The 23,711-nt window shown below is 41.0% G+C and overlaps 1 protein-coding gene across 1 annotated transcript in view; it reads right to left on the bottom strand.

Annotated features, from left to right (window-relative positions):
• LOC126236593 (X-linked interleukin-1 receptor accessory protein-like 2) overlaps positions 1-23,711 on the bottom strand; it is a 133,834-nt gene that overhangs the window by 63,754 nt on the left and 46,369 nt on the right. The window contains exon 2 of the mRNA XM_049946018.1: positions 6,644-6,825. Coding sequence (XP_049801975.1) covers positions 6,644-6,825 — 182 coding nt within the window. The remainder of the gene's footprint in view (positions 1-6,643; positions 6,826-23,711) is intronic.

Below are 23,711 nucleotides of genomic sequence, written 5' to 3'. Positions count from 1 at the left end.
ACAACTGGAAAGCATCATAACGGAACAGGTTTTCAGTGCCCGCATGATCCACCACATAAAACGTGAGGGGCCTCAAGAAGTGTTGCCGCAAATGCTTCTCATAATCCTCCCAGTGTTCAGCGGCCTCGTCGTAAGGAGGGAATGGAGGCGGAGAAGAAGAAGACAGACGATGAGTAAGCGACGTCAACAACGCCCGAATAGCAGCCGTCAGCTGTGTTTGTTGTTCAATGAGCGCTTGCATAAGCTGTTCCATGTCTGCCCCGTCACGAACACACAAACCCACAACGCAGTGAAAATATCCGACCTCGTCGCCAAAAAGTGTTATAACCTTTAATCACCAATAATTGCGTGGATATTCAAACACACTCACTTAGAAACAATAGCCGGTTACATGATAACAACTCAGTATGTCTTATTCGACTGCCGTGCCGTGACATGCGGCTGGCGCTGTTTGCGCATACTGTCGTGGCGGCACTGTTAAATGTCGTGGCACTGTCACAACAAAGATGTAAGAATTGAGGGCAAGATGTAGAAGAAAGAGTTTTTAATGACTGCGACAATAGATTCCCACAGGACTCCAACCCAAGGAAGACAAGTCATAGAAGGATGAACTAACTATTTGATTGTTATGTTTTTCTTACTTTGTCCTGTTGTTTCTTCTGAGCAGACTACTCAGTAACTTTCCCATCTGAGTCTACCTCTTCGAAAATTTGTATCTCATTTACGATAGTAATCATAATATTTCCAGGAGAAGGAATACTGAATTCCAAAAAAAATTTGAGTCCTTTACTTTTATGCTTGCTTGGCTATTAATTAGCCAGAAATATTCACACTGGCTGTTAAATTGAGAGCCTGAGTATTGTCACTGTTCTTTTCCCATCTTTTCTTGTGAGGGATCTGAGAAAACACCCTCTGTGTTCCATATGTTACTTTTTTACATCTATTTCCATTGCCCAATCTTCTGCTTCTGTTTCATTATAATTCTACCTCTTTTATTTGTCTTCTAGTCTCATATGCTGAATCCTGGTTCCATATTCAGTGGTTAATGATTCAATTGATTTGAATCCCGTATTGAGAAATTGTTTTATTATGTATTAATCTATTTTGTTATATATAGTATACATGCAAATGCTTGTCAGTCAGAGTGTGTGTGTGTGTGTGTGTGTGTGTGTGTGTGTTAGAATGTTTGTAACTCTTTCACGCTGACACTGAAATGGCTGAATGTATTTGTATGAAATTGGAATGGAGATAGCTTATCTTAGAAGAAAGATCAAGGAAAGGCAAACCTACGTTTGTAGCATTTGTAGACTTAGAGAAAGCTTTTGACAATGTTGACTGGAATACTCTCTTTCAAATTCTAAAGGTGGCAGGGGTAAAATACAGGGAGCGAAAGGCTATTTACAATTTGTACAGAAACCAGATGGCAGTTATTAGAGTCGAGGGACATGAAAGGGAAGCAGTGGTTGGGAAGGGAGTAAGACAGGGTTGTAGCCTCTCCCCGATGTTATTCAATCTGTATATTGAGCAAGCAGTAAAGGAAACAAAAGAAAAATTCGGAGTAGGTATTAAAATCCATGGAGAAGAAATAAAAACTTTGAGGTTCGCTGATGACATTGTAATTCTGTCAGAGACAGCAAAGGACTTGGAAGAGCAGTTGAACGGAATGGATGATGTCTTGAAGGGAGGATATAAGATGAACATCAACAAAAGCAAAACGAGGATAATGGAATGCAGTCGAATTAAGTCGGGTGATGTTGAGGGTATTAGATTAGGAAATGAGACACTTAAAGTAGTAAAGGAGTTTTGCTATTTGGGGAGCAAAATAACTGATGATGGTCGAAGTAGAGAGGATATAAAATGTAGACTGGCAATGGCAAGGGAAGCGTTTCTGAAGAAGAGAAATTTGTTAACATCGAGTATAGATTTAAGTGTCAGGAAGTCATTTCTGAAAGTATTTGTATGGAGTGTAGCCATGTATGGAAGTGAAACATGGACAATATATAGTTTGGACAAGAAGAGAATAGAAGCTTTCGAAATGTGGTGCTACAGAATAATGCTGAAGATTAGATGGGTAGATCACATAACTAATGAGGAGGTACTGAATAGGATTGGGGAGAAGAGGAGTTTGTGGCACAACTTGACCAGAAGAAGGGATCGGTTGGTAGGACATGTTCTGAGGCATCAAGGGATCACCAATTTAGTATTGGAGGGCAGCGTGGAGGGTAAAAATCGTAGGGGGAGACCAAGAGATGAATACACTAAGCAGATTCAGAAGGATGTAGGTTGCAGTAGGTACTGGGAGATGAAGAAGCTTGCACAGGATAGAGTTGCATGGAGAGCTGCATCAAACCAGTCTCAGGACTGAAGACCACAACAACATAGCTTATACCCAGAATCACACATAGTCTATGTTATCTACACATACCTATCAAAGGGGTAGGGGTGGGGGTGAAAAATAAGTGTAGCCAACAATGTGCCAATCACCATACTTTATACTTGCTGACAACCCCCACAAAATGATGAAAGGAAAAAAGTTTATCGCTTACTACATTTTCACTGCTCATGTTCTGAAACTGATGCAAGAGACAAGATATTTTAATTTATTATCTCATTACTACTAACTGTATTCATGACACATTTTGCAGACAGTATTCACATATACTATTGAATGTACCACCAAAATTATATCATTGTAGGATGCATATTTCAGGAGATATGATGTCAAACACCAAGATGTGTGAAAAACTGCATCATGTATGATGTTTGACTTTATTACTGTTTTACTGCTAACTCTATTTAGAACACATTTCACAGACAGTACCTATGTATATCGTAGAATGTTCCTAGAAAAATATCATTGTATGACAGTAAGATCAGGAGATATGATGTCAAATACTGAGATGCATGAAAAACTGCCACATCATACATCACATTTTAATTTATTATTTTTACACTTTTAACTCTACTCATAACACAGTTCATAGATAGTAGCCATATATACCACTGGATTTACCTGCAGAATTATATCATTGTACAACAGATAATTCTGGAGATAACAGTATCATAAACATTGAGCTGCATAAAAATGGTAATGATGGAGAAATTTGTCAGAGAAGCAGTTTAAATATGTATACAAATATGTGTGAAATACATCGAATACAAGTGGAATATATTTGACATGTGAGATGTATGTGCACAAACCACAGGTAAAAGGCTCATCCTAAACCCCTAGGATGACATCAACCAAATTTAGTAGAATGTTTGTTACTGTCTGGAAAGAAATACTGTGGGTGTGAGAACCAATAGCTTCCTATTCGGGTGAGGGTGACATCATGGAAAGTGAAGGGTGAGGAGGACATGAACAGACAGAGACGGGAAGCATGAGATGGACACAGATAGGGGGTCAGGAGGAGATGGACAGAGATAGGGAGAGTAGGAGATGTACAGAGAGAAGGTGATGTGGAAATGGACAGTGAAAGGGAAGAGGAGGAGCTGGATGGGAGAGGAGGGAGGAGGAGATGAACAACAAAGGGGGGGGGGGGGAGAAGTAGAACAGAGAGAGGAGGGAGGAGGTGATAGACAGAGCGAAGGGGAGGAAGAGACCGACAGAGAATGGGGGAAGAGGGGGACGGTGGAGGAGGTTGACAAAGAGAGGAGTCAAGGAAAGGGACAGACAGGGGGAACAGGAGAAGATGGATAGAGGGAGGGGGAAGGAGGAGATGGACTAATAGAAGATTGGAATAAATACAGACCTAGCCATTTTTTTATGAATAAATGTGCAGCTTGTACACGAGGTCTATTGAAAACATTCTGGAACCTTGCCCACAAAAATTTTTCTACACTTACCTTTTACTTATTGTGCATGGTCTCCTTTGAAATACTCTCCTCCACAACTGATACACTGCTTCCAATGCTGTTTCCACTACTGGAAGCCAGTCTTGGTACAGCTCTTACCAGATCATAAAAAACACCGTCTGCAAATTTTCTATTGTCTCGTCTATCATTGAAAATCTTTGTCCTTTGAATGGGCTTTTCAACACTGGAAATAAAAAAGAGTCCACAGGGGCCAGGTCTGGAGAGTACAGTGGATGAGGCAGCACAATGACATCGTCACACACCAACAGGGTTGAATGTTTGCCTTAACATCACAACCATAGAGCAACATCTCATCACCCGTGATGATTCTCTTAAGGAACATCTTGTTCTCATTTGCACAATCCAAAAACTTTTCATAGGTTACAAGGCGAAGGTGTTTCTGGTCTGGAATAATGAGCTGTGGGATGAACTTGGCGGCAACATGATGCATTCCAAGATGCTGTGTCAGGATTTGATGACATGATCGAACTGAAATGTTTCATTCTTTTGCAACCTGTCTGACAGTCAATTTTTGATTGACATGCACAATTTCATTGACATTCCTGACATGAACATCATCAGTGGACATCGAAGGGCGCCCAGAGTGAGGGTCATCTCTAACTTCCATCCAGCCATTTTTAAACTGTGTGAACCATTTGTAACACCAAGTATGACTTAAGCACTCATCACTGTAGGCTTCCTGCATTATTTGGTGTGCCTGTAAAGGTTTTCTTAAGTTTCACGCAAAATTTAATGCAGATGTCTTGCTCCTCTAACTCTGCCATCTCAAAATTCGCAAACTCTGCAACACAACGTTCTACTCAGTACTGCACTGAACAATAACTAACAGACATACAACAATGAAACTTCTGGCAGTTACATATTCAACACAGCCATGTGCAGGGATGCCAAATGAATTTTGCTTCAACACACCATTAGCAGAAAATTATGAATGTTTCAGAATTTTTTGAACAGACTTCGTAATATAACGTCCCCTATGATATTCTGTACTCTCTTTTAAATCAGATTGCTATAATTTATTGCAGCTATAGGTTTATTTATTGGCTATGGACAGTGTTCACACAGTGTTTTAAGCTAAAACTCTTTTACTGTTTTTTCAAACAATGGAAAATCCAGGATGGAACGTAACAATATTGTGAAAAGGAAAGTTGCTACTCATCATATAGAGGAGATGCTGAGTCACAGATAGGCACAAAAAAAGAATGTCACAAATAAAGCTTTTGGCCATTAAGACCTTTGTCAACAATAGATGTAGACACACACACATACACACACACTCACGCAAACCCAACTCACACACAACTGCATTTTCAGGCAACAGAAACCACACTGCGAGTAGCAGCACCAGTGCATGATGGGAATGGCGACTGGTTCAGGGTAAGGAGGAGGCTGGGGTGGTGAGGGGAAGGGATAGTATGGAGGGGGTGGCAGACAATGAAGTGCTGCAGGTTAGATAGAGGGCAGAGGAGAGGTGAGGAGGGGGGGGGGGGTGGAAGTAGTGGAAAAGAAGAGAAGTAGAAAGACTGAGTGTAATGGTGGAGGCTGTGTAATGCTGGAATGGGAACAGGGAAGGGGCTGGATGGGTGAGGACAGTGAGTAACGAATGTTGAGGCCAAGAGGGTTACAGGAACGTATAACGTATTGCAGGGTAAGTTCCCACCTGTGCATTTAGAAAAGCTGGGGTTGGTGGGAAACATCCATATGGCACAGGCTGTGAAGTAGTCATTGAAATGAAAGATGTCATGTTTGGTAGTGTGTTCAGCAACAGGGTGGTCCACTTGTTTCTTGGCCACAGTTTGTCAGTGGCCATTAATGCGAACAAAGAACTTGTTGGTTGTCATGTCCACATAGAATGCAGCACAGTGGTTGCAGCTTAGCTTGTAGATCACATGACTGGTTTCACAGGTACCTTTGGTGGGATAGGTGATGTTCGTGACCAGACTGGAGCAGGTGGTGGTGGGGGGATGTATGGGACAGGCCTTGCATCTAGGTCTATTACAGGGGTATGAGCCATGAGGTAAGGGGTTGGGAGCAGGGGATGCGTAAGGATGGATGAGCATATTGTGTAGGTTTGATGGATGGCAGAACACCACTGTAGGAGAGGTGGTAAGGAAAGTAGGCAGGACATTTCTCATGAGAAATACCACCATCACACTCAGTCTTTTCACTTCTCTCCTTTTCCACTACTGCCCCCCCCCCTTCCCCCACTCACCACCTCTCCCCTGCCCTCTGTCAATAACCTGCAGCACTTCACTGTCCATCACTGCCTCCATACTATCCCTCTCCCTCTCTGCCCCAGCCTCCTCCTTACCCCCACCCAGTCATCACTCCCATCATGCACTGGTGCTGCTGCTCGTAGTGTGGTTTCAGTTGCCTGAGACTGCAGTTGTGTGTGTGAGATGTGTTTATGTGTGGGTGTGGTGTGTGTGTCTACATCTATTGTTGACGGAGGCCTTAATGGCTGACAATCTTTTTGTTGTGCCTATCTGTGACTCAGCATCTCCGCTATAGCGTGAGTAGCAACTATCCTTTTCATAATATTGTTACTGTTATTTCACATTTATTTCTTATGTGATCACTGTTTCTGAATCATCTGTAGTGTTCTGACAGCTTTTCATTTATGTTTTCCTTCATTATTATCCACGCACATAGATGAAAATTAATACATAAGAACTTACAGTAACTAAGTGATTACCATGTCCACTAGCCCATTCAAAACTCATTGTAAAGTACAAAATTATGAATAAAACAAACAATATTTACTTACATTTGGTTACTAAACTGATGGTGAATGTTTTTGGTTCAGGTTGTGTGCTGTTTGTGACAACACATGTGTAGTTTCCCTTATCAGCATCCTGAACATATGTTGATTCAATTGTCTGATTTTGATCAACTGCAGAAATACTAAATGTTGAATGCTTGGGTGAAAGAGGTTCACCATCCTTATACCTGGTCAAAGAAACAGTTTATATAAGTCTACAACAAAAATATTACTAAACAGCACTTTTTAAGTCTGTGTGGTCATAGAGGTCCCTAATGAAAGCAAAGTCTGTTGGAATACCTAAAACTGAACTTCCTGGAGCCTGAAAGCTCTGTCTTTGTCTGCTTCATTTCAGATTTATAAATGATACATATGCTACCCGTACTCGTGACTAACATGAATAATTTAGCAGTACTCTTCTCTGCCACAAAATGTACATTTTTTTGTCATTTATTGGGTCTATCAAATAGCCTGCGCACTTGTTACCTACAGTGGGGTATATATCTATTTTAATATTGTGGCAAATGCTTTACTACAGTGACTCTACAACACTTTTCTGTTCAGTATCAAATAAGAACATAAAAGGAAAGAATAAAAAAATAAAATATCTATAAAATTATGTTCAAACACAGGACACATATATTTTTTTACCTATTCTGTTGTGTGTATGATGTCCATTGATTTTGAGGGATTCAGCTGAATGCAAATTAGTCTTTTGGATTTCCAACTTTTCACTTTGTTAGAAAATGGATTTTCATCAGCACAATTCTCTTCTATTACATAAACAAATCATATTAAGAAAACCATAAAACTAATAATTTACCATAAAATGAATGCACATTATTAGCTATGTATTACTCGAGACTGCTTACAACAACAACTGAGGCAACAATACCATGCTAATGGACAAAGTTAATTATATTTCTCTACCAACTGAATTTTCTTTTATGATAATAAATAGAGCAACAGTAGCAATCATAGAACAGAATACTTATTATCCATCAGGATCATAAGTAATTTTTTTACCAAATACCAGTGTCAGTTAATTTAGCTAGCCATCTTCAGATCAATGTAGGACAAAATGAAAGTAAAATACTGTTATCATCTTTGATAGAATACACAGTGGTATATAACATTACATGTCTTACATCCCACCACTTCAGCAAGACGAACTGGAGCCAGAGAGTGGTGGTGGTATTATTTGTATAGCTCTTAGTTCTCCCTCCAGGAGCCACAAGACTATGGGTACAACAGACACATCACATTGACTTTCTAATGGAAATAAATATCCAGCACAGTGAGGAAACTGAGCACTTAGAATTTTTTTATTGATGCCAAAGTTATACCAACTCTCAAGTAAAGCTATTATTTCACTTTCTGGAGATGGACTTTTGCTTTTGAAGCTCTGCTGGAGTGCATGATGTTCTATAAGATGATTCTGGTTTTCATTCATTGGTACTGGTTTGGGCTCATGTTATTTGTAATCATGGCAATTATTCTCTACTCCATTTCCTGCTACTGAAATAGTGTTGATCTTTCTTTCTATATTTGTTACAAGATACACACCAGTGGTCTGCCTAGTTTAGTATCAGACTACAATGTTATCAGTGCCTTCAATACTGCAGACTTTATTGAATTGTGGCAGCAGTAGCTGATAATGCGACAGCAACAACATCAAATTTAGTGAAAGGTAAATGTGCTACACAAACAGCAGAGCAGATTCCTGCACTGCATAGCAAAGTGGGACAATGCTCTACCAACAGTGTTGGTATCTATGCCATCATTATAAGCAACAGTGTGTCAAGCATTTGACAATTCAAATGAAACTTGAAACACATATCTTGTATGGTTACTGCTGTTTTGCAATGTCAGCACCATATCTAACACTCATGTTCAGCCTGCTTTTCTGTTATCTTCTAGGAGATAATTGGCTCACTATGGAGCTTAGTAGGTTGTCACTTGATACCTTGTGACCCAGTTGTGCAAATCTTAGTTGTGGATAAAGGAGCTTCTGTATCCAAATTAATGCTGAAACATCCTGGTGTGCCAACTCACCATTTTTGGTTACAACTAAATGGTAATGATATTTACAAACATGGATGTAGACAAATACGTTTTTTTTTTTTTTTTTTTTTTTTTTTTTTTTTTTTTTTTTTATTACAGTGCCTTCATCTACATCAATTAACAGTTTCATTGTGAACTGTAGGCTCTGGGTTTCAAATATAAGATTTAGTTAACACAATCTGTAGTTAGTAGTTCACCCAGTGATTTGGTTGTTTTATGCAAGGAAAACACTGATTTACATGCACAAAACTTTGAAGCACTCATATCATTAAAACCCAATGACACTCCCATTCTTTTTCTGGGTTATATCTGTGGCTTTACTATGAAGGAAATAGTTAAAGCAGAACCATATTATTTATATGTGTCAGATGCTGTGGCACTGATCATATCTAGTCATTGAGTGACACTCAAGTCACAATTAAAAAGAATTCAGAAGTTTGGCTATTTTAAATGAACTATCAATGCTCAATATAATGTATAGTTTATCTGAAACTCTGTCCAGAAGAACTACTGGTAAACCTTTTGGCATTGTGAGTTCTTTTGCAATATTTCAAAAATATTTAGAGTAGCTTAGGTATGGTGATTTGGAATTCTAATGCTTCTTGGGAAAGATATAAATTATGACAGAAAATTATATTGAATTATGTGCCGATAACATATCATTTCAATCAGCTTCAGGAAAAGGGAGTCGAATAGCACTGGTTTGTCACTTGTTAATTAGCATTATCGAAGCTTAAAAGGTGTTTGACCTCTTCTCTCTGCCTGGTCTCATTTATTGCAGACAGACATTTAGTCCTGGTAACACATGCTTCACAATTTTGAATAGGCACCATGCTGTCACCCATGGTCCTGATAGAATGGAATAAATAACTGCCTAAGCATCAAATACAATAACAACAGTGTAAGTGAACTATATCTAAATAGAAAGGGAGGCACTCGCTATTATTTATAGTATCAATTAATTCCTGTTAATTATAGTATCAATTAATTCCTGTTACACAGAATAAAATTCGACTGGTCATGGAACACTAGCTGTTAATTTTGATCTTTGGACCCCAAGCAAACATATCAGGTAAGACATCAGAAAAATTAAAGCAGCAGATGTCAATTCTGTGCAATTACTGACACCACAGTGGCTGACGCTCTTCACTTAACGACTGAGAGCAGTGTTGCTTGTGTAGAGTTATCAGTGCTAATGGACGAGGAACAATGCATGAAATAACTGTAGAAATCAATGTGGGACATACAACGAACATATCCATTAGGACAGTGTGACGAAATTTGGTATTAACTGGCTATGACAGCAGGTGACTGAGCAAGTGCCTTTGCTAATGGCACGACATTGCCTGCATACTTCTCCTGGTCTTGTGACCATATCAGTTGGGCCTTAGATGACTGGAAAACTGTTGCTTGGTCAGATGTGTCTCAATTTCAGCTGTTAAGAGCTGATGGTAGGTCTCAAGTGGGGCACAGATGCCATGAAGTCTTGGATCCAAGTTGTCAACAAGGCACTATGCAAGCTGGTGGTAGCTCCATAATGGTGGGGGCTGTGTGTACATGAAATGGACTGGGTCCTCTGGGATATCTGAACCAGTAGTTTGCTGTGATTGGTTATGTTCAGCTACTTGGAGACTATTTACAGACATTCATGGACTTCATGTTCCCAAATATTAATGGAATGATTTGGCCACCCAGACCACATGACATGAATCCCATTGAATATTTATGGGACATATTTGAGAGGTCAGCTCGTGCACAAAATCCTGCACCAGGGACACTTTCACAGTGATGGACATATATAGAGACAGCATAGCTCAATATTTCTGCAGGGGACTTCCAATGATTTGTTGATTTCATGCCATGTTTAGATGCTGCACTATGCCAGGCAAAAGGAGGTCCAGCACAATATTAGAAGATATTTCATGACTTTCATCGCCTCAGTGTAAGATATGCTATCGATCCACCATCCAACATGCCAATACCTTTTTACATCCATTGACTGGTCCTGATAATCTTCATCACATACAGACTGCAAGTGTCAGCTGCAATACTGACCTTGAGCAAGTATTTGAATCGGTCAGCTGATGCACTACTGTTACTTTTTACAGGCTCAGTTTCTATTTGTGGGCAGCTCTGGGAGGAGATGCTACTCACACATCACTCCTAACGAGCCTAGTTCAGTTAAAGCTGATACTCAAGCTGCCAGATTCCAAGGAATGGTCAGCACCTTTACTGGTGGTCAATGTCTGTCTGTCCAGTACTGGTTCCGAGTATAACATTTTAGACTACGTTCAGGTACTTCGATACTGAATCAGGTCAAGTATCAGAGTACAACATCTTTTGCAGTGGATTGAGTTCTACACTGAAAGTTTACATGCTCAGTCGTTGGCACTAAAACTTGTAAATTAAATAATGAACACTGGGATACTATCTTTGAAGTCTACACTTGAATAATTTTATAATGTTCAGTTTACATTCTTACAGTTAATAAAGAAAATAAAGGTTTCTTTTTTAACGTGCTCTAATTGCAACCACATTGTGACATGCAAATATCTAAAACTAGTAGACTGAGAAGAGGTTCAAATATAGATAAACTTAGTTTGCTTTGATAATGACCACAACTTGTGTAAGAAACCGAGAAGCAATGCAAACTTTTACCGAATACAAATTAGAGCACAATCCAATGAACCATTAATGTAACTTTATTTACACCTCATTTAAAAAGCTTAGAGGATGGAAAGTGCTAATTCCAATCAGGAAAGAGGTTTACCGTCACATCATGCAACACCAGACACACAGATTGTGCTATAACCAAAACACACTGTATTGGCGACATTAAGATTCTCTCAACAGCTCTGGCCTTGAGGTAGATAGATGCTGAGCCCCACAGCAGATGAAAGCCCCCTACATTCGAGGAATGGTTGCAGAAACTGTGTAATCAAATTAGTGAAAGCCTCTTTGGTCTATAAATTCATGGGAAGGGGCGCTTTGTATGCCTACAGTAGGAGAAACTAAGCTACTTGTTTTCTAATTCACTTAAAAAATCAGAAAGCTGTGTGGTTTTAAATCTTAATATTTAATTACATTACGTTTCTGCTTCTTTATATCACCATATTTTCCATGTTTATTATACAAAAAAAGCTGTAAGCTTTGGCAGCCTATGAACAAATGTGTGATGCTGGGCAATTTCACTGAGCAGCTGGAAAGGGTAGTAAACAGTGAACATGTTGATACCAGTGCGTAAAGTCCTTGTGACTTTCATTCTGTGTACTGGCTGGACAGTAGCTATGCCTTGCACTGAGGTGTGTGAACCGTATACCAGATGTCAGCAGTTGAGAGATGGTGTGTAGCTGTGCTCAAGGAAGCCATTTGGAGTAATCAGCGAATCGCTTGAAATTTGAATGGGAGTGATGCCACTATTTGATGATGCTGGAAGGAATGGGTGAACCAGGGCCAAACACAGCATCAAGAAGGAAGCATTGACCGACAGGGATGACTGAACAAGAGGACCGAGCACCCATCAGCGAGGCACTCGGAGACTCGGATTCATTATTATCATCGATCCAACATTTAAATGGCGTTTCAGCGACCACAAGGACCATTAATAGGTGATTACAGGAAGAGTGCTGAGCTCACGATATGCCTTGTGCTGACTATCTTTGACCTCTGTACACCAACAAGTCCGTTCGCAGTGGTGTTAGGCACATTCAGCCTGGAATCTCACTGACTGGCTGGTGTAGAACCGCCTTCAGAGATAAATCCCACTTCAAATTAAGCCCCGATGACCAGCAAAGACGTGTCTGACAGCAGTGGTTATCAACCTGACTGCCACCCACCATACAGCCTGACAATCAGGGGTGATGGTCTGGGGTACCATTTCATTTCATAGCACGACCCCTTCGGTTGTAATCTGCGGGACACTTACAGTGCAGTGTTAAGCCGACGATATTCTATGCCCTGTTTTGTTGCCCTCCATGCCAAGCCAACCTGGGCTTACATTTCAGCAAGGTGATGGCCACTTGCACATGGCGAGAGTTTCTACTGCTTGACTTTGTGCTTGCCAAACCCTGCCTCTGCCAGCAAGATCGGCGGATCTCTCCCAGTTGTGAACGTTTAGAGAATTGTGGATAAGGCCCTCCAACCAGCTCGGGATTTTGAAGATCGAACGCCCCAGTTTGGTAGAATTTGGCACGATATTCCTGAGGAGGACATCCAACAACTCTATCAATCAATGCCAAGGCGAATAGCTACTTACATAAAGGCCCGAGGTGATGCAACACATTATTGACTTGCTCAATTTATGAAGCTCTTTCTCTTGAGTAAATCACCCAATTTTTCTGAAATTATAATCATTTGTTTGTCTATACAAGTAAATTACATTTACCGATTTATGTCTCATTTTGATAATTCCTTCGAGGTGTGTCTTTTTTTGTCCTAGAGTGTACTTTGGTGCACAGTACTTTCTGGCGTATAATGTAGTGTAAGTGATAAATCTTGGATGCCCAAGAAATTTTGTTTTGTTTCTGTTGCTGTACTGACATATGGTTAAATAATCCTTCTTATGATAAAAGGATCTCCAACTGCACAATTTAATTTTGAGGAGGCAGGTTGCATTTTTGCTGAAGTTCTCAAACACTGATAAATAAATCTGATACTGTATTACTGTAATACGCTGCTGACACCTCGAAAAATTAGTTAGACGTTCCTCATTGAAATCAGTGCTTAACTATTAGCTCCGACAACACAAAGCTTGTATGTAAGGTTGGTTACCCTGTTTTGACAATTAAATAAACAAGAACTGTTGCTTTTTGAGCACCAATTTGAGCTCTCTCAAATTTTATTGTCTCATTAATCCCTCACAAGTAACGTTGTTCATAGTTACCGTTAATGTCGTGTAACTATGGTACCGTGCCTATTGTCATCTTAGTTTCCGTGAATAATAAACTATAATAATTAATAACATTACTACACATTAGTCAGATTATTTTATTTCATATTACACAGCAAAAACATAAGGCGATTATCAACGTTTTGTATAATTTTAACTGTCACTTGCTATCAGATGCCAGTGTGGCACGGCAGCACCGAGGTCCAAGCAAAAGTAATTTTCACTTTTCTTGGAAATTCATATTTTCGTCAACAGTTTGTCGTAACTCCTACCGGTTGGTTTCAATATCATGCTGCGTATATAATAGTCGGTTTTTAACATGAAATCATAGAACCTTTTGATACGCTAAGTAACTCTCAAATACAATAAGGGTAACATAAATAAACTTATTTTTCCTGTTCAGCGAAAGTGAAAAGTTTCCCGTTAACGCATAATAGACAAATTCAAACATTATTTTGTCGCCAGCTGGTTTTAGTATTGCTAGCGGCACCAGAAAATAAACTTCAGGGAGGAAATCTTACTATGCACTCTAGGTGTGCGGAAGCAGTGAGAAAGTGTGGGATTCGTCCACTCATTAACCAATGGATAATGAAGTGCCATTTCTACACGATATTTGAAGATCTATCCGTATACAGCGCACATATAAGACCACATGACTGGGCCGCACATCTTTTTTTCGCGGGCTGTAGGCACAGCACAAAATCAGTAAAACATTACGTTAATAAGTGCTGTTATCAATCCAGCAACATTTCAATTCTTTTCTGAACTTAATCAGTTTTGAAACTGTCACTTAATTGTTAGAATTCTTTATTTTAAATATTCGCTTTTTCGTTCAGTATTGTACTATGACGAATGAATGTTCTCACACGAATGAGGAGTGGATGTGTCTCATACTACTCTGTGTCCCATCTGAAATGAAGAACTAAAGACTTGTACTCTTACTTAAACACTTTGCTAAATTGTTTGGCGCTAAAATGAACAGCAATCTCTTTGACATAATTTAGTGGGTGAAATATTTATAGCCAAGTGATCTACTGTTTGTATGCGTCTATGGTGGCGAAATAACAACTGGAGTATTTAGAGTCCTAATTGGACAATTTGATCTGTCGACTTACCTGTTGACGAAAGAGCAGTTATTATCGAACTGAATATTCAGGATGTCCATAAAACTACTTGTGCCAAAATGAGCGGAAAACTCCGATTACTTCGCATTTAATAACTTATCACTAAACTATACATTATCAGGTTTCCTTACGACTGACTGACTCATTTTGTTAGTATTTCAATGTGTCGAAACTGCAGTAAGTAGGAACGTGTAAACTCTACCACGCCCCTTTTCATGGTATACACGAAGTCTCGGATTAATAAGGCAAGAAAGGGTTGGAATTCCTTAGCGACTATTAAGCTGCGTTTTGGCGGTTGAAAGCAAAATAATTGTCGTCTTTCTCAGCCCGACATAGAGAGAGGCGAGGTACTCTGTAGCAGCCAGACTAGGGCTGGACAGCGTAGGGGACGCTGAAGGGCCAGTGTCTCACCTGCGGGTGGCAAGCCCGCGTCCTTCTAGGGCCAGATCAGTTTCCAGGGCCAGAACAGACACCACCCAACAAACTAGTCTCACATTCGAAGATGCTCGAGATTACTGCTTCAAGGTAACTGAACAGAAAATACAATAACTGAAGAGAGGCAGGCGGAGCAGAATTCAAAAGCATCCCACAAAGCGACGATCGTGTAAATCGCATCTCTCTGCATCTAGCAGTTCAAACTCTGAGCTACACAACAAACCGAGTACGATGAAGACAACCCCATTACCATTGTGACGGCAAAAAGAAATCACAAGCGGGAAAAAAATCTCTGAAAGACAGAAGTGACATTCGAAACACCTACTTTCGAAACGTTAAACCGTTACGAATCTTTAAACAGCACAATTGAAGTGATGGAAACCGCTCCATCACAACAACACGACAAAACATCGAAGTAACCAGAAACGACCAATCAGAATGCAACCTCAGCAAACCACGAGTCAGCAGCGGCCAGTCAAGGAACAACTTCACCAAATCAGAGAACGCTGACCGCCAAACCACCAAAAGTGCCTCTTATCACTATCTCATTTAACGGACACCATCTTCAATTACATTCTGAACTCAAGAAACATTTAGAGGAGCCAGTCAAGGGAATATATAGAGACGATACTATTAAATACCATTTTGACTCGTTGGCAGACAATAGGATAGTGCTGGATTTCTTCAAACCACATAATATCCTCCATTTCACTCACCAAAGAGCGAGTTGTAATTAAACGTCTCCCTGCACAGATTATGGTAGCAGAAGTCAAAGAAGAACTTCACCATTTCGGATTAACAGAAGCTGATGTGTGACCTCCAAACCAAAAACCGTAAAGCACTTTGTCGTCACTCTTCCTCGTGGTAATTCAAACGAGGCAATGTATGATGTCCAATACATGCTGTACACAGGTGTCATCATCGAGGATTTTGAGAATAACGAGGGCCCTGCACAATGCAAGCGCTGCCATAAGTCCAGCCACGCTGCTAAAATACTGCACTATGCCTGCGCGCTGCGTCCGCTGCGCAGACCACCACGAATCTCGTACCTGCCAGCGTGACACAGCCTTACCGCCGATTTGTACCAACTGCTGGGCTGAAAGGCACACTGCGTCCTGGAGATGCTGTCCTAAATTTCAGGTGGCCATAAAAGCCAACCGTGCCCAATACCAGAAAGCACAGCAACAAAAGAAAGCTGAGGAAAAAACGACTCCCATCTCGTCTTTGCTTCAACTTCAAAAACTACGTCGCAGGACAGATTGCTACGACAACGTTCGTCACGAACCTGCAGAAGAAGAATCCAAACGTTCAGTGAAGCAGTTTGGCAGGAGAGAGCTACAACCAGAGATCCATTCCCTACAAACCTAGATGACTTCGCTGAAATCACGAAGGCAATTGGTCAACTTGGAAACCTCATCTCCATCATAAAACAACAAAATATCATAGCAGTTATCGTTGTTGTTGTTGTTGTGGTCTTCAGTCCTGAGACTGGTTAGATGCAGCTCACCATGCAAGTCTATCCTGTGCAAGCTTCTTCATCTCCCATTACTTACTGCAACCTACATCTTTCTGAATCTGCTTAGTGTATTCATCTCTTGGTCTCCCTCTACGATTTTTACCCTCCACGCTGCCCTCCAATGCTAAATTTGTGATCCCTTGATGCCTCAGAACATGTCTTACCAACTGGTCCCTTCTTCTTGTTAAGTTGTGCCACAAACTCCTCTTCTCCCCGATTCTATTCAATACCTCCTCATTAGTTATGTGATCTATCCATCTAATCTTCAGGATTCTTCTGTAGCACCACATATCGAAAGCTTCTATTCTCTTCTTGTCCAAACTATTTATCGTCCATGTTTCACTTCCATACATGGCTACACTCCATACAAATACTTTCAGAAACGACTTCCTGACACTTAAATCTATACTCGATGTTAACAAATTTCTCTTCTTCAGAAACGCTTTCCTTTCCATTGCCAGTCTACATTTTATATCCTCTCTACTTCGACCATCATCAGTTATTTTGCTCCCCAAATAGCAAAACTCCTTTACTACTTTAAGTGTCTCATTTCCTAATCTAATTCCCTCAGCATCACCCGACTTAATTCGACTACATTCCATTATCCTCGTTTTGCTTTTGTTGATGTTCATCTTATATCCTCCTTTCAAGACACTGTCTATTCAGTTCAACTGCTCTTCCAAGTCCTTTGCTGTCTCTGACAGAATCACAATGTCATCGGCGAACCTCAAAGTTTTTATTTCTTCTCAATGGATTTCAATACCTACTCCGAATTTTTCTTTTGTTTCCTTGACTGCTTGCTCAATATACAGATTGAATAACATCGGGGAGAGGCTACAACCCTGTCTCACTTCCTTCGCAACCACTGCTTCCCTTTAATGCCCCTCGACTCTTATAACTCTTGGTTTCTGTACAAATTGTAAATAGCCTTTCACTCCCTGTATTTTACCCCTGCCACCTTCAGAATTTGAAAGAGAGTATTCCAGTCAACATTGTCAAAAGCTTTCTCTCCAAGTCTACAAATGCTAGAAATGTAGGTTTGCCTTTCCTTAATCTTTCTTCTAAGATAAGTCGTAAGGTCAGTATTGCCTCACGTGTTCCAACAATTCTACTGAATCCAAACTGATCTTCCCCGAGGTCGGCTTCTATCAGTTTTTCCATTCGTCTGTAAAGAATTTGCGATAGTATTTTGCAGCTGTGACTTATTAAACTGATAGTTCGGTAATTTTCACATCTGTCAACACCTGCTTTCTTTGGGATTGGAATTAGTATATTCTTCTTGAAGTCTGAGGTTATTTCGCCTCTCTCATACATCTTCCTCACCAGATGGTAGAGTTTTGTCAGAACTGGCAGTTATCAAAGAAACGGAAAATAACTTTAACAACTCACCAGACATCTTCACCAAGCTTTCAGCCCTACTGGGAGGGGCCATGGAACTCTTTAAAGCCTTTTACGACAAATAGACATCGTCTGTCAACCAACCTTAAATTTTGCTTTTTTAACGCCAGTGGCGTTATGAACAGAAAACCAGAGCTAAAGAAGTTTATAGAAAAACGTAAAATTGACACCTTATTTGCTACGGAATATCATCTTCCATCTACACAGAACTTCAAGCTAAGAAACATGATTGGTTACCGTGACGATCGCCGGCTAGGAAGAGGAGGTGAAATGGCAATTTTTGTAAAATCCACCATTTCGCACAGCAGAGAAAATGCGCCTTCACTTTCAACACTAGAAACTACGATTGTCAATACTGATACTCTCGATGGAAAGACTGATCTCATAGCTGCTTATCTAAGCCGTCACAGAGTTTTGGACGAAGAAGATCTTTTCCAACTATTTTACACGCTTGACAAAGTCCTCCTCTGTGGAGACCTAAATGCGGAACATCAAATATGGAATATTCAGCAACCAAATCAAAGAGACGAGCAGCTTCTTGCGCTTGAAGACAGACTCCAAGCCGTCAACAGTGCATCAGACGAGCCTATCTACAATCCATACATCGCCCACCACCGACCAAATGTACTGGACATAGCAAAGGTAAAATATTTGGACAACAGGAAAAATTAGAGACACATAAAACGGCAACAACATTGCAGTTTACCGCCTTCCCAGCCATGCTCCAAGAAGTAAAGCATCTTTAAGACCTTACCTGAAAAAGGTGGCAGATTCATCGCAATTCCGCTGACAGAGAAGAGATGCGGCGGTGTCCGAGAGAACTGCGAAGAGGAGCCCAAGAATGGCACACAAGGATATGGGAAGATAAAATGGCCCCATTCCTATTCCGCAGTCGCAACGACTGGGAACTATTCCGCAACTTACGGAACGCCAATCCAGGGAAGACAGCGATAGCAGATGGTAACACATTAATCTCCGACGCTTTGGGGAAAGCTGAGCTATTTGCACAGACTTAAGAGGGCCAAAATACCCTTAACCAAGATGACTCTCCACAGAACAATGAAGACACAGACAAACGTATCCGAAATGAAGCACTTGGGATAAGAAGAACACCTCATCAGGACAACCCGGAGCTGACGACACCCAGGAAATTTTGCAAAATCATAAGGCACCTCGGACAAAACTGCACCAGGACCAGATTTTGTACCAATGAGGACTAGATTTTATTAGCAATGAACAGATTAAAAAACTACCGAGGAAACCTGTTGTGTTAATCACTAGAAAATTTAACAGCTGCATGCAAAACGCAGCTGGCCTGGAAAACGTCCAGGACTGTCCCTTTACCAAAACAGGGCAAGAACCATAAGACATGTCCAAAAGAACAGATATCATCTTCATATATATACATAGTAAGGGCTCACCGGCCATTTGAACATCTTCTGTGCAGATGCACAAACAGTGCCCGAAATCTTACGGGAATCGGCAAAAAGCCGCGAGTAATGAGTATAATGGGCAGGGGCACTATGAATATAGTGCGGGACAATACGTTGGGAATGTGGGTCTCACAGGAGGGGTGCCAGATATAAGTCCCTGCAGTCGCACTATCCGCTGTGTCCTCGGTGGTTCAGATGGATAGAGCATCTGCCATGTGAGCAGGAGATCCTAGGTTCGAGTCCCAGTCGGGGCACACATTTTCAACTGTCCCCGTTGACTTATATCAAAGCCTATATGCAGCTAGGGGTATTCATTTCATTGTTAATTTCTCCTTGTCTGCTGAGTTCTTCATGCATTTTCAGTTAATAGTCTGTCTGTCTTATCGAGGTCCCTTACTTCCGGTAGCGAGCAAGTGATAAACGACATGTGAGTGCTGCTGGCAACCCTGGTCGTTCGTTATTATGTTTTAATGACCAGAGAGTGAGCAAGGGTCGGAGAGGACGTCCTGCATTGTTGCTAACAAGTAAGCGAGTTATAGTTCGCTGGTAGGGGAGAGAGAATGATTATTCTTCGCCTCACTCACTCTCTCTCCAGCAGCGTTACCTCTCTCTCTCAGGCATGTGGGATGTTTATAACAGTCGCTGGTCGATATGGCCATGGTGAGTTCAGACCAGCAGGATGTTATTGGAGCTGGAGCTTCCAGTATCTGGCGGACAGTGTGTGATGGCGGCGGCTGTCGACCCTTTGCCTGCTATCTGGAGAGAATCGTGTGTGACCCACGGATACAATTACGCGCAGGATTATTTCTCACATTTTTAGTTTGTTTCTAATAAAGCGCATGCCTCTGGCTTTCCTGTCCCATGGTGGTGGTGGGGAATTTGTTTACAGTGTAGATTTAGCGATGTTTTGTGTGTGTACATTCTCGGATTTTTCTGCCATTACTATATTATTTTTATGTCTGTCTCCTATAAGGCGCAATGTTTTGATGTCATCGGTTTTTAACTCATTATGACGTCATTTTTATGCGCCTGTGGGAGTAGTTATTTACTCTGTAAATTTAGCAATGTTGTGTGTCTGTACATATTAGAAGTTCCATTGTTATTTACAAATCTGTAATGGGCAGTCTTATAGTGTTGTCATTGTTTTTTACACACTATGACGAAACACGCTAATAAAGCAGGGACTACGCAGACTTAGCACTTAACAAGAGCCTATTTGTTGTAAAATAAGTGAATGCACACAGTGATTGCCTGAATTCATCAGAAGCACGAAAAACTACATATGCAACTAACATTGCTGATTGAGTCATGAGTTGCTAATTCTTACAATGTGCCGACAATCGCATAGTAACTGTCGTACCCTGCTTGTGCAAGCTGTAATTTCTTACCATATACAGCACTCATGTGTGAGGAACGTAGCAAGCACCGTGAACTGCCGCAGACGGTCGCACATCAGCCTTCTATTGGATCTCCAGACATTATCTTTAGGCCAACTGTTCTCTTCATGGTCCCCAGACAAGTCTCTGTATGTCTGTCTTTTCAGAGACGGATGCGGGACTCGGCTGTTCAGTACAGGATATCAAATCAAACACCTTTCATGCGTCTAATTTCCGAACTGTTATTTTATCAGGCCCCTGCCCGATGTATAGAAAGATTCCAACCTCGGTTCCGGTCAAAGTAGGGGCCAACATTCAAATGCTGGTATCTGTAGATTTACACTTGATACAGCTATTACTCCAGTCGGCAGATGATGGCTGAAGGATCACTGTATCAAAGAGAAATCTACAGATACCAGTATTTGAATTCTGGCCCCTATTTTGACCAGAAGCGAGGTTGGAATCTTCCTACACGTCGGTCAGGGGGCCTGAAGATGGCGTAGTAAACCGCCGAAACTGATAGCCTAATAAAATAACAGTTCAGAAATTAGACGGCTGAAAGGTGTTTCATTTGACATAATGTCCCAAGACAAAGTCTTCACGATGTCCCAAGCCAAAATGACCTCTTCTCTGACACAGAGTTCTTTCTCTCCTGTACAATTTCACACAATTTCCATGTGCCAGTGAAAAAGCTCTGCAAAATGCTGGGCAATGGTATTTTTATACATGTCCAAAATAACAGACGCCATTTTGTTCCTGCTGTCATTATGAATCAAGACACAAAGTAATTAAAGATAGTATCTTCCAGTGGGCATTGATTTATATCAATGGGCATGTTCAAAATTTCTGCCAGACCAGGATTCGCACCCAGATCTTCTGCTACTAGGAAGATGCGCTGACCACTACACCACCCAGACGCAGTCACACAGACTACCGTAACACACCTCCTGTTAGACCCAAATTCTGAACTTATCCCACAAGCTACTGATATATTGCCCCTGCTCATTAGCCTCATTACTCATGGCATCTGGCCGATTCCTGTAAGGTACATCTGCACTAAAGGGATCATTGGCCATCATCGTATTAATTATATATGTGATATCTGTTGTTCCGCACATCACATACATAATTATGGTGATGACAGCCAATGATCCCTTCAGTGCAGATGCACGCCAGGCTCGAACTATTGTGCGACTAGGCGAGATGCCATGAGCATTCAGGCCAATGAGCAGGGGCAATATATCAGCAGCATGTGGTATAAGTTCAGAATTTGGGTCTAACAGGAGGCGTGCTACGGTAGTCTGTGTGACTGTGCTGACCACTGTGTCCGGATGGCATAGTGGTCAGTGCACGTACCTAGAAAGCAGGAGAACTGGGTTCGAATCCTTTCCCGGCACAAATTTTCAACTTGCCCCACTGATAATAAATATCCGCTGGTAGCTAATGTCTGTAACGATATTTTTGCTAAAAAGACAACTATCTTCACTTCTCGCAAAAGTTTTACATCATTAACTAATCGTTGCAGACACGTGCACACAGCTGACAAACAATTCCGAGTTAGTCCACCACTCCTCAGCTTAATTTTTCACTTCTGCCAATATGCTCATCTCCACGTCTGCATTTTTCCTATTCTTCTTTTAGATTAGCTGTCTTACAGAGGCTATTCACCTCATGAAAAACGGCGCCGAGAAGTCGGCTCATACCCGTTCAAAGAGAAAAGGATCCACGGCAACAATGCAGGTGTGTTGCTTCTAGCTGAACGTCGAGACCTGTACTTGTCATAGTCATCCCCTTGGGAGAACATAACCAGAGCAGCTATGCATGATGATGTCTTCCCTCACCCACTGTTTTCGGAAGGCAACTCGATGATACAAAACAAACTTTCTTTGAAGTGTGTTTTGGCCAAACGGCATTGTTTATAAAAATCGAGACTTTCCACGGGTGTAGGTGTTCATAATGCTACGTTATAGGATATCTGTGAATGTAGCCTTGGCCTACATATTGCTTAGGGAGGATTATGCGAAAAACTTGAGGAATGCGACTTGCACGCAATGGTCCGGTCGCTGGCCGCTACCAGTCCTGAGGAATAAGCTCATCTCCCTGTGAAAGGCGGGCCGTCGGTCAGACCACCAAGTCACTGGCCTGGTCAACTGCACCCAGCCTGGCTCATCACGTACTCAACTAAACTACAGAGAAAGTTACACGCAAAGCAGCCCCCAGGAAAGAGAAGGAATTAATATGGGAGTAGACGGTTTAGACCTGGCAATCAATGACGTTATTGATTACAAGTGTTAACTATTTTATTAATTGTTGGAATGCAGTTCAGACAGTAATCATTTTAAATCAGTTGTGAATAACACCTGAGACATACCAGTCCGGCAATGGACTGAGGCGTATCAGTACCCTACCAATGAACCGATGTCTGACGCCTGCCTTACCTACGACTGAGTCTATGTGTCCAGTAGTTTCGTTACACTCTATTGTCGCATTTGCCTCAATAATGATTACCGACTGACTTCGCCCAAAATTCGAACATTTTCAGACCTGTTAAAATAACTAATCTGAAATACAAAAATGATAAGTGTAAAAGTGCCACGAAAAACACCATGGTGTCGAATACTAGCAGCAGACTTACCTACGACTGAGTCCATGTGTCCAGTAGTTTCGTTACACTCTACTGTCGCATTTGCCTTAATAATGATTACCGACTGACTTCGTCCAAAATTCGAACATTTTCAGACCTGTTAAAATAACTAATCTGAAATACAAAAATGTTAATTGTAAAAGTGCCACGAAAAACAACACCATGGTGTTGAATACTAGTAGCAGAATCATTTAAT

This window comes from Schistocerca nitens, chromosome 2, assembly GCF_023898315.1.
Source record: "Schistocerca nitens isolate TAMUIC-IGC-003100 chromosome 2, iqSchNite1.1, whole genome shotgun sequence".
NCBI lineage: Eukaryota > Metazoa > Arthropoda > Insecta > Orthoptera > Acrididae > Schistocerca > Schistocerca nitens.
This window is presented reverse-complemented; position numbering and strand designations above follow the sequence as displayed.